This window comes from Lissotriton vulgaris, chromosome 4_1, assembly GCF_964263255.1.
Source record: "Lissotriton vulgaris chromosome 4_1, aLisVul1.2, whole genome shotgun sequence".
Lineage (NCBI taxonomy): Eukaryota > Metazoa > Chordata > Amphibia > Caudata > Salamandridae > Lissotriton > Lissotriton vulgaris.
In genome coordinates, this window is record NC_141691.1 from 165263321 (window position 1) to 165276105 (window position 12785).

The 12785-nt window shown below is 49.0% G+C and overlaps 1 protein-coding gene across 2 annotated transcripts in view; it reads left to right on the forward strand.

The window, feature by feature from the left end:
• Positions 1-12785, forward strand: part of LOC147718527 (uncharacterized) — a 46230-nt gene that overhangs the window by 14046 nt on the left and 19399 nt on the right. For both annotated transcript variants that reach the window (XM_086918455.1, XM_086918456.1), the window contains exon 2: positions 11756-11827. In XM_086918455.1, coding sequence (XP_086774581.1) covers positions 11770-11827 — 58 coding nt within the window. In that variant the 5' untranslated portion in view covers positions 11756-11769. The remainder of the gene's footprint in view (positions 1-11755; positions 11828-12785) is intronic.

The window sequence follows — 12785 nt, forward strand, 5'->3', positions numbered from 1 at the left end:
CGGGCACTGGAGGGGGGGCTTCACCTCGCACCCCGCCCTGAGGGGTGGGGTTGGCAGAGGTGGGCGGGCACTGGAGAGGGGGCTTCACCCCCCCCACCTGAGGGGTGGGGTTGGCAGAGGTGTGCGGGCAGTGGATAGGGGGCTTCACCTCGCTTCCCCTCCCCTGAGGGGTGGGGTTGGCAGAGGTGAGCGGGCACTGGAGAGGGGGCTTCACCTCTCCTCCCCCCCTTGAGGGGTGGGGTTGGCAGAGGTGGGCGGGCATTGGAGAGGGGGCTTCATCTCACCCCCCCTGAGGTGTGAGGTTGGCAGAGGTGGGCGGGCACTGGAGGGGGCTTCACCTCCCCTCCCCACCTGAGGGGTGGGGTTGGCAGAGGTGAGTGGGCACTGGAGAGGGGGCTTCACCTCCCCTCCCCACCTGAGTGTGAGGTTGGCAGAGGTGGGCACACCCTCTGGGCTAGCTAGTTTTCCCCGCCTGTATTCCATCTGAAAAGGAGGGGGGACAGGAAGGGGACGGCTCCTGATAGCAGCAGAGGCTGGGGAAGTGGTTTCCAAACTTTTGACTCCTGGGGACCCCCATTGAGTCACCACTGGAAGCCGGAGACTCCCAAGCAATTTGTAGGATTTAAATTTCAAACATTAAACAGTAATTCGAAAATAATTAACACTTGTGTGCACACAAAACAAATACTCGAATTACTAAGGATTTTAGGGGCATATTCACAAACCCCTATCCCCATCAGAACATCACATTTTGCGACGTTCCCGTGACGATAGAGACTTAGCATTCTTTACAACGCAACATTTAGCCACTTAACGTGGCTTAACGCTGCCTTGTAAATAAGACCCCCTTTCACCCAATGCTTAGCGTGAAAGGGGTGGGCAGTGGGTGTTGTGGTGGGCGTTTCCCCAGCAACACCCATTGATTTTGACGCTGCCCCCTATTTACCACGGCAACATTGATGGGAGGCAGCTCCAAAAGTAAGACCTGGTCTTAACTTGGAGAAATGCTTTATTTCTCCTTCTTTTGCAAAACGCCTTGGATTGTTTATGTTCAGGAAGGTGACCCTTACTGCACATCAACAATCTTTTTGACATTTTGTAACTTCCATGTGTGCTTCATTAAGCAGCACACATAGAAGTAACAACACAACCTTTCAAGACTTTTTATGTGCAGGAAGGGGGACATTCCTGCACATAAACAATCTTCCCCTGTTAAGTGTAGCACCTGCACAGGGGAAACGCAGGGCTGCACCATATTCTTGTAAATATGGTGCAGCTCTTTGTTTCTGAAGTGGTGGAGTGTGTTGGTAAGCCAAGGAGGCTAACAACATTCTCCACCACTTCTGTTGTATTTATATATTGAAAGAATTTGCAAGAGAACAAATAAAGTTAATGAAAAGGTTGGCGCTGCATCTCCGTGATTAACTTTTCAATGGTTGGTTTTATTTCGCAGAACAAGGCTCCTGCTCCTGCCAGGGCCAGACTGAAAACCCAAAGCAGCCCTGGGAAATGATTTCAAACCAGTCCCCATACGGTGCACACCAAGTGCAGTGAGTGAACCTGACCACTACAAAGTGGGCTTTGGGTGGCTCTCCCCCCAAAATATTTAGGAAACAATGGTGCAGTCTACAACACCTTTATCATGATATATTGAATTGTATTACCTTTTAAAGAATAGTAAATGAAGACCTGACTATGCACCAGAGTACGACAATCTTTCTGGGGGTTCTTCAATGATTCCCGCACTATCACACTCCAAAAGCGCCTCTCATCTCTCCTTAGCCCCTCTGTCATATGCATTTCATTCTTTATAGAATCTCTCATAACATTGTAGGATGTCAGAGCACTTTACACCACACACATATAGAGATAGTGAATCATTGTGAAGAGGAGGACCCGCCCCTTAAGAGTAACGTCCCTGACACTCCTTCCATGTGGACACCTTACCAGTATGAGGCCGAAACACTTCCCGGAACGGTTCCACTAACCCGCCATTCTGCCCCCCTCCCGCAGCCTTCCCAGCGTGACCCGGAAGAACAACAAACATGGATAGGTGGAGTCCCCGCCCCGATAGGCCAGTCGGATCCCTCAACACTTCCGTCCGACCAGCTAGAAATACAGGATGGAAACTCCTTGGCTCTGTCGACGGAGAAGGACCCGGAAGAGGACGCCGACCAGACGCTGAACTTGTGTGAGGAAAACGCCGACATCGGAGAAGACGCCGATTCTGGTACAGAGGAAGAAACCTGGTCAGACGAGTGGTGGATCCCAGAGGACGTGCGAGCCGCCACGACTCAGGAGAGTTGTGGCTCCTAGCGGTACGTGACGGGAGAAGGGCTTAGGGAAGGGGTGAGGGTGTAATAAGGGGAAGGGCGGGTTCGGGGTAGAACTTAATTCCCCTGCGTCCTTTTCTGCACTCCTCAAATCAGCTCCCTCATCAACAGCCTGTGAACCACCTCAGTAGTAGAATTGTGAGTCTCACGTCTACACCTTTTTTACATTTTGTTTGTTAACCCCTTCACGGCCCATACCCTCCTTCACTTCCTGGTTGTGGTGGCGGTCATCTAATAAAAAAAGTGCAGCATATCTAAAGCCACTCTCTTTTTGTTTGAGGTATCTTCGGAACCGGGTGACACCCTGAAACCCGTAATAGGTTTCCGACGAAAGACAAAGCCTCCAGAAGCCCTAGAAGAGGTCCTGACGCTTCAACCCTCCAGACTTTCTAAAAACTTTGTTTATACTTTGGCTACAATTCCACCCCCTGTTTGTCTCACTTCCTCCCAATAAAACCTCAATATTCAACCTATCCAGCCTCCCTGCTTCTGCTTCCGACCATCCCTCCGACATTTGGTGTCAGAAGTGGGATCGGAAGCCATAGAGGCCGTTATTAAGAAGATGTCAGAAGGACAAGAACGTTTAGAAAAAATTATGACCCAATTCTTGGAAACGGCAGAAACAGATAGGGAAGCCCTGCGCAAAACCCTCACGGGACAACAGCAGTCTCAAGAAACCACATTGGGGAAATTGGCAGAAACTTTGAGTCAGCCAAGGGGACATACCGCCCCTCCTTCAGTGGTGGTTCAAAAATACGTACCCGGTGAGGACCCTGATTTTTTTCTTTCTAACTTTGAAAGGATGGCCCGTGCTGCACAATGGCCCGAGGATCGGTGGGGTCAATACCTCGGCCCTCTCCTGAGTGGGGATCTCCAGGCAGCATATCAAGTGGCAAACCCCTTAGGAACCACAGCTTATCCTGACATTAAACGCTGTGTCCTAGAACGAATGGGCATAGACGAAGAGACCTATAGAATCCGACTGAGACAAATTAAGGAAGGTCCTCAAGAGAACCCTAGAGCCCTCTGTTACCGGATAAAAGACGCTGCAGACCGATGGTTAAAGCCGTTAGTGACTACCAAAGAGGCTATCTTAGAAAAGATCTATTTGGAACAATTCCTCTCTTCCTTACATTCCCCTATCCAAAAATGGGTCAGGCAACACACCAACTTGACTTTAGAAAGGGCCGTAGAGGTTGCCTCAGCCTATTTCAGAGCCCAAGAACTTCAAAAAGGAAAGGATGAAAGCACATGGAAACCCTCTAATCACCCACCGGTCAGAACACCTCGTCCTTTTAACCCTCCCAAGAAGCCAGAGACGGTAACCTTAGTACCCCAACATCTTCCGATCACTCCCAGACCTGTAGCCCCTTTAGGACCCCAGTGTTACCATTGCGGGGGTTTCGGACATATTGCCAGAGTATGTCCGCAAAAAGAAGAACCCATGGAGGTCGGTTTTACCAAGGTACTATACAATGGATCCCAGGGTGGGTCTTTCCATCGTACAATCACTGTCAATGGAGCACCTCGAGAAGCTTTAGTAGATACAGAAAGCAAGCAGACATTGATAAGGCCTCATTTAGTTCCTGGTTCCCCTGCCGTCCCTACAGGACTCGTAAACATTCAGTGTATTCATGGTGATAACAAGTTATATCCCTTAACAGATCTAGACATACAACATCATCCCAACCAGACTCCTATTAAAATGAGAGTCGGACTCCTTCCCCAGTTGCCTGAACCCATGATACTAGGTACAGACTATCCAAGGTTCAACCAGCTTTTAACTGGAGAGGGAGAGACTAGTACCGTTTTTTTCTAAACCCGACACTGAGGGGGAACAGGGAAAAAGCCGGAAAAGTAGACGACAGCGAAGAGAGGAAAAACGAAAAGGGAAACCGGCTCTCCTGACCAATTCGGAGTCCTCCCTGTGGGAACATGATCAAAGCTTTCGAGCGGCACAAAGAGAGGACACTACACTTCAAGAGGCATGGAGACAAGCAAACGAACAGGAGGACCCCCTTCACGTAGGTCCACAGTTCTTCTTAAAGAAAGGACTGCTGTATAGAAAGGCTGGCACTACAGAACCCTCCCAACTCTTAGTACCAGTACCCTTTCGCGAGAAAGTATTGTATTTAGCGCACAGTCACCTGTTGGGAGGACATTTTGGAGGGGAGAAAACTGAGAAAGCTATATTGAATAGGTTCTATTGGCCAGGGATATATCACCAAGTAAGGAAATACTGCAAAGAATGTGTAGTATGTCAAAAAACGAGTCAGAGTCTTCCCTTGCGGGTTCCCTTGAAGCCTCTTCCCGTGATAGATGTACCATTTTCACGGGTTGGAATGGATATTATAGGACCCCTGCTTCCTTCCCGCACCGGGTGTAGGTATGTCTTAGTCCTAGTAGATTATGCGACAAGGTTCCCTGAGGCAGTAGCATTGAGACAACCGAACACCACACAGGTAGCTAAAGCCATGATCAATATCTTCACCCGGGTGGGATTTCCAAAAGAAATCCTGACTGATCAGGGTACACCATTTACATCCCGTCTTATGAAAGAAGTGTGTCAGCAGTTGCATATTAAACAAATCCGCACTGCTGCGTACCACCCCCAAACTGATGGGTTGGTGGAACGCTATAATTCCACCCTAAAAACCACCCTAAAAAAGTTACTCAACCTAGAAGCCCGGAAATGGGAAGACATGCTTCCCCTAGCACTTTTTGCTTTCAGGTGTCACGAACAAAAAAGCTTGGGATATTCCCCTTTTGAATTACTTTATAGTAGAAGGCCCCGCACTCTTATGGACATGGCTAGAGAGGAGTGGGAAGAGGAAACAGATACCATTAAAGTTCGTGGCTGGTCTCAAGTCCCAGCTAAATCAAGTCAGAGAAATTGTACGTACCAATTTAGAACTGGCCCAACTGGCTCAGAAAAAACAGTACGACAAATCCACTAAAGAACGGACTCTGGAAGTTGGAGACCGGGTTCTCCTATTACGACCCTCTTCTGAACATAAATTGTTGAGCCAGTGGCAAGGTCCCTTTTTAGTCGTAGAGAAAGTCACTCCTGTTACCTATAAATAAGAAATGGATTCCCAGAATCAGACCACCCAAATTTTCCATATAAACCTGTTAAAAAAGTGGGAAGGACCTACTCCAGCACTAAAGGCACAGCAACCTACGACCCTAATCGAGCAAAGTATAAGTCCAGACCTTGCCGATGACTTACAAACAGACTTAAGAGAGACCTTAACTCAGTTACAAGATGTCTTTTCTTTGTCACCGGGTAGAACTACATTAATAGAGCATGAGATTCACACCCCACCCAGACAAACGGTTCGGTTAAAACCTTTTTAGGCCTGTTGGGATATTAGAGGAGATTCATTCCTCATTTTTCTTAGTTAGCGAGTCCCTTAACAGACCTTTTGCGGAAGACAGGACAGGCTGAGAAAACCTTAAAGAATCCTACCTCCATAGAATTAACAGCTTTTCAGCAGCTAAAAAAATGCTATTACTTCCCACCCAGTCCTCACTAATCCTGATTACACCAGACCCTTCATACTACAGACGGATGCCTCAGACCATGGCATTGGCGCTGTACTGTTACAGGAGGGGGAGGATGGAAAAGAACACCCCGTTCTCTTCATTAGTAGGAAATTGTTTCCTAGGGAAACCAAATATGCTGTCATTGAAAAAGAGGCTCTAGCCATTAAGTGGGCTGTAGAAGCCCTCAGATACTACTTGGATGGCCGAACCTTTCTACTATATACGGACCATGCCCCCCTTGAGTGGCTATCAAGGAATAAAGGGCAAAACCAAAGGATCATACGATGGTTCCTTGCTTTACAACCCTTTAGGTATACTGTCCACGATAGGAAAGGAAGAGACCATGCAAACGCCGACTTCATGTCCCGGTATCCCTGTGATCCTTTTTGTGCTGACAGGAATGCTAGGGAAGGGGGATGTGAGGAGGAGGACCCGCCCCTTAAGAGTAACGTCCCTGACACTCCTTCAATGTGGACACCTTACCAGTATGAGGCCGAAACACTCCCCGGAACGGTTCCACTAACCCGCCATTCTGCCCTCCTCCCGCAGCCTTCCCAGCGTGACCCGGAAGAACAACAAACCTGGATAGGTGGAGTCCCCGCCCCGATAGGCCAATCGGATCCCTCAACACTTCCGTCCAACCAGCTAGAAATACAGGATGGAAACTCATTGGCTCTGTCGACGGAGAAGGACCCGGAAGAGGACGCCGACCAGACGCGGAACTTGTGTGAGGAAAACGCCGACATCGGAGAAGACGCCGATTCTGGTACAGAGGAAGAAACCTGGTCAGACGAGTGGTGGATCCCGGAGGACGTGCGAGCCGCCACGACTCAGGAGAGTTGTGGCTCCTAGGGGTACGTGACGGGACAAGGGCTTAGGGAAGGGGTGAGGGTGTAGTAAGGGGAAGGGCGGGTTCAGGGTAGAACTTAATTCCCCTGCGTCCTTTTCTGCACTCCTCAAACCAGCTCCCTCATCAACAGCCCGTGAACCACCTCAGTAGTAGAATTGTGAGTCTCACGTCTACACCTTTTTTACATTTTTTTTGTTAACCCCTTCACGGCCCATACCCTCCTTCACTTCCTGGTTGTGGTGGCGGTAATCTAATAAAAAATTGCAGCATATCTAAAGCCACTCTCTTTTTGTTCGAGGTATCTTCGGAACCGGGTGACACCCTGAAACCCGTAATAAGTTTCCGACGAAAGACAAAGCCTCCAGAAGCCCTAGAAGAGGTCCTGGCGCTTCAACCCTCTAGACTTTCTAAAAATGTTGTTTATACTTTGGCTACAATTCCACCCCCTGTTTGTCTCACTTCCTCCCAATAAAACCTCAATATTCAACCTATCCGGCCTCCCCGCTTTTGCTTCCGACCATCCCTCCGACAATCATACATGTAAATCAGTGTATAGAAAACATTACATATGGCAAAGGTGTAGGATTCACATGTCATTTCTACTGGTAGGCCTTTTTAAAGAGTGCTTGGTCTGGAGACGCTCAAACTCATGATTCAGAACATAACACAGTGGTTAGCATTGAATTTAACAACAAAAATTTATTTCACCCAAATAAACCTTTTTAGCAGCCTCTGGATAATTAAAGGCTGAGAAAAAACATAAGTCGCTAACTTTTACCTTGCAGTTTGCAAACAGCTGTTTGATGACAGTTTGTAGGTCACTGTGCTAGATTGACGATTGTCACTTATAAACTCCACAGTAACAAAAGAATCTCTCTGACAAAAGCAATAACCCACTGACCTATGCATATAAAGGAAAATGCTACTTACCAGTATGCATCTATTCTTGGCATGTAGAGCTGCAGGGTTACACACTGTGCATAGATGGCCACCTAGTGTTGGGCCCGGATGTTTACAGTTTGTTTTTGTTGTAGAAAAGTCTTTGAAAGTCACGGGATAGGTGACTCCTCCTTTGGATCATACTGCGCATGGGCATCGGCTCCAGCCCCAGATTGTTTTTCGCCATTAGGGAAGTGATGGAGCTGTACAAGAAGTGCTGATGCCCATGTGGTTTGTATCTAATTCAGATAATACTGGAACAGATAAAGGTAGCCGGGGAGGCGGGTGGGCGTGTGCCACTCTGCAGCTCTACATGCTGGTAAGCAGCATTTTCCGTTCGAGGCATATGAGCTGCAGATTGCACACTGTGCATAGATTGTAAAGCAGTATCCACCTTTAGTGGCGACCACCCGTATCTGTTGCAGTTGTTTGAAGCAGAGTTTTTAGTACAGTCTGGCCCACAGTGGCTTGTTGGTTAGTTTGCACATCTGCACAATAGTGTTTTGTGAATGTGTGCGGTGTAGACCATGTAGCTGCCTTGCATATGTCATCTAAGGGAATGTTACCTAAGAATGCCATAGAAGCCCCTAATTTTCTTGTAGAATGGGCTTTTGGAGGAATTGTTAACGTACGTTTGGCTTTATGGTAACATATTTGTATGCATTTGACAATCCACCTAGCAATTCCAGATTTTGATATGGGTTGCCTTTATGTGGTGGTGAAAAAGACACGAAAAGTTGTTTTGTTTTGCGAAAACTTTGTGTTCTTTCAATGTAATACAGTAGCGCTCTTTTGACATCTAAAGTGTGTAGAGCTCTTTCGGCGACTGTTTGAGGCTGCAAGAAGAATACAGGCAGCTTAACAGATTGATTTAGATGGAATGGTGAAATTACTTTTGGAAGGAATTTAGGATTAGTACGAAGAACCACCTTGTTATGATGCACCGACCTTGGATTCGGTGTCGACGGAGTAATGGTATGTTTCGGTGCCGATGGTTTCGATGTGGGCGTGGCAACCGATGGTGTCTTTTTCGATGCCAGTAGGTGTTTGCCGGCACCGTGTGGAGGTAGACTTGATCCTGAGTCGCCTGAAAGCTTTGTTAGCTTCTTAGCCGGTGGGGCAGTGGAAGCGGTATCTCGGTGTGCACCCGAGCCCCAGGGCGAGGGTGTGACCGAAGCCTTTTTGGGTGTGTCGAGGAAGGGTCAGGGTCGACTGTCTTACTTACAACCCGCTGCGCTGGAGTGACTTCCTCGAAATCGGAATCTTCTGCCTCGGAGTAATGTAAGTGTAAATTGATACTTGTATAGCGCACTACTCACCCGCAAGGGTTTCAAGGCGCTTGTACGAATACCGCTGTGGAACCCATCCTGGCTGTCCCTGAGAGGCGTCCACTCCTGGGCACCCCCAAGGTGGAGGCCAGGCATCCTTAGCGTTGTGGGGGCCGTTGTGGAGATTAAGCAAGCTATTGCCCAGAGTTGCAGAGTGGGACCCATGATTGGAATCGGCACCGAGGCGAGAATTATCAGGTCCGTGGAATTTTGAGCCCAAGACCCGCCGAGGCGGGGAATTGAACCCTTGTCCCGGGCTAGACCTCTGCATCAGGGTCTGCCGCTCTGATCATGGAGCCACACTTCTCCTGTTGCTGTCGACGCCATGCTGTTCTGGGACGTCGGCGCCTTCCTGGAAGATGTCGTCTGGAATCAGAGCTGAAGATCGAGCCATTGTTCTCAGAGCTCTTCAGTCCCGGATCGTCTTCTTGGAGCAGAAGGAAGCACAAGCGGAACAGTCTCTGGCCTCGTTCTCCGGGGAGAGGCAAAGGTTACACACCTTATGAAGGTTGGTGTGGGGAAACTTCGACCCACATTGAGGACACTTTTTAAATGCCGTCCTTTCCATGAGCTGGAGTCAAGGCCCAGTTGGGCCCGAAGGCCATTGACGACGACTGGAATCAAAGTTCTCGATGTTGAAGAGTAGCGTCGACTGGAAACGTGTTTAAAACTGGATTCTCGAAGCTGGTGAGGATTGCGCGCCGACGGAAAATCAGTTTCAACACGGAGCGCTGGAAACACATCCGAGCCCGGTGGCGGAAAAAACAATCTGGGGATGGATCCGATGCCCATGTGCAGTATCATCCAAAGGAGGAGTCACCTATCCCGTGACTTCCAAAGACTTTTCTACAACAAAAACAAAGTGTAAACATCCGGGCCCAACACTAGGTGGCCATCTATGCACAGTGTGTAATCTGCAGCTCATATGCCTCGAACATACTGTTTTTAGAATGCATGGTAAACGTTCTTTGCAGTAGGCATATTAACCCCCTGTGCTACATTAGATAAGTCAAAGCTGCCACTGGACAAAACTCTCATCTCTCTCCAGCAGGGACATTAATCACTGGCGTTATCTTGACACTTTTATTGTTCTTTGAAAACTGCTAATTAAACAAGATACTTTGCAGTGCTTTTAAAGCTTCTGCCTGTGGACCCCCTGGGAATGAGTCCGGGACCACTGGGGGTCCGCGGACCACAGGTGGGAAACACTGGGCTAGGGGGGCACATTACAAAGGCTGCCAGGCCTTTGAAGCTCCCCTGCCACATATGGCTAGTCCTGGCCTTGGGGATGTGTGAACACCTCTGCCCAGGAAAGGCTTTGTTTCTGGGCTCAGGGAGCGAAGGTTCCCACCCTAGGGGTCCAGAAACATTTCTTGTGGTGGCAGGCTGGTGCTTATCAATCAGGGAATCTACCAGAGGCTAAGATGCCCTCTGTGTGCATTTTTTATTAAATCCCACACTGGCATCAGTGTGGGTTTAATGTGCTGAGAAGTTTGATACCAAACTTCTCAGTTTTCAATGTAGCCATTATGGTGCTGTGGAGTTCATAATGACAAATTCCCAGACCATATACACTAAATGGCAGCATTGCACTTACAGTGCCCAGGAATTGACCTGGGTACTGTAGGGGTACAGGGCTCATGCACCTGTAACCTCACCACTGGCATAGGGCTCCCAGCTAGAGGGGTGACTGATGGATGCCCGGGCAGTGGTTTGTGGACATGGCACACAGGGATGTGTGCCATGTTCACTCTTCACTTTGTTCTGCACCAAGACATGCAGACTGCAAAGGCAGTGTGTGTGAGTGTCAGGATTCCGGGTATCTAAGGGTGGCACAATAAGTGCTGCAGCCCTCAGAGTCCTTCGCTGGTCACAGTGCCCTGGGTACATGTGGTACCATTTACCAAGGGCTGAAATGTGGCCAGAGATGCCAATTGGGTTAGTTTGGGGGAAAGAGCACAGGGCATGGGAGCCTGAATGGCAGGGGCCCAGGGCACACCAAGAAAAACTGCATCAGTAGTCTGGCAAAACTTGTGGGGGGTGTTTATTGCAACAGAACCCAGCTTCTCACACTCCAGACTTATGCTATTTCCATACTATGGATCTGCACACTCAATAACTCTGTGCACTGTATGACGTTGGTGTTATCAGTGATGTCATATGTGAGGTCATAAGCAGTGCATGATGGGGGCGTGAGGTATAGTTAGCGCAGTAAACTATAACTGGTGAATCTCTGTTTTGTTTTGAGAAGTAGATTTATATGTTTACAAGGCCTAACCAGAACGTCCCTTCAACCTTTGCTTTTTTTCAGTGACAATATACGTGCACCCATACCTATGCCGGGCTGGTGGCTCAGTGGACTAAAGAAGCCACTGCAGGGGCCTGTGTTGACCACATGGTCACAGGTTCAAATCCCGGCGGGCCCACTCAGCGTTTCATACATCTGAGGTCGATAACATGAGTACCATTGAGTTAGGTAACAATAAACATCTGTTATTTAGCGCCAGGACACCTTCGGGTAATCGTGCACTTTACAAATACACCTGTTATGTTTATGTATGTACCCACTCTTTACAACTGTCCTTTGCAAGTGGACCCACCAGTTTTATCTGTGGCCCTGTGTTCGCCCCCTGAATGTCTCTTGTAGAGATGGGACTGTTCCCATGCTTGGCCTGGTATGGTTTTGACAATGACTACTGATGAAATATAACTTTTCCTTACTGAGTTCCACTTTCAGCATGGTTTCTCTCTTCCCACAGATTGCGTCGCTGCCATGGAGGTCGTCTTCTGTTTGCTTTTGCTGGGGTCGTCCGCGGCTGGATTTGTTCAAGGTTAGAGTTACTCTTAGATTGCTTCATGTTTACGCCGCGATGTCACCACGCTAGGGCCATCAGAGGCATGAATGACACAGACTAAAAGGACTCTGCCCACACCTTCCACAGGTCAATCCTGTGACTGTGGTTTCAGTTCTATGGGGCAGATTTACAAGCCACTCTAGCAACTCTAGCCGGCCTTACAGATGATCTCCCTGGTGAGGGGAACTGGGGCTGCGAGCTGCTGAGGAGCTAAGACAATCGCGATCTGAGGCGCATTGATTTTAGCCTTTTCTGCATGACATTTGGAGCGTTTTTATACCTATTTTAAAACCGCCGTATTTTAACTTTGGGGGCTGTTAGATTAAGGGGAATTGAGAATACAGGCACTCTGACACTCCTTACACTTTCTCTTCCTCTTCTTTCAGCCCAGCCGCTTTTAAGCAACATCACTCGGCGGTGGGCACCATCTTGAGTGAGGAAGGTGAGGTCAGCGCTCTAGTCGCGCCGTCCTCCCACCCTCCCTCCTTCCTATATAATGTGTCATCCACCTAGACGGCGCAGCGGGCTGGCGCAGCGGGCGCGCCGGTTGCGCGCCGAAGCCGCGCCTAAGCCAAGCCCGTCTGCGCCCGTCCGCGCCAGGATCGCGCCGGGCGCGGGCCATGCTGCCCTAATCCTCCTAGTTCTCAGGTATGACTCCAACGCGCTGCTTTCTATGCGCCCGACAATAGCTAGCCTCTATTGTAATGCTCACCCCCCCACAGACCGCCTCTGGGGCCCTTTTTCCTGCCGCTCATGCGGATGGTCATCATTGGGATCGGCCAGCCCTATTCCTCCCATTCCTCCCCCTCCCCTTCATAAGTTGGTCTCCTTTAACTGCGGTCTCATTAATGCCAGATCTCTAGCTTGTCATGGACAAGACATCCATGACCTAATTCTGTCTCACGATCTTGACGCCTTATTCATCACTGAATCC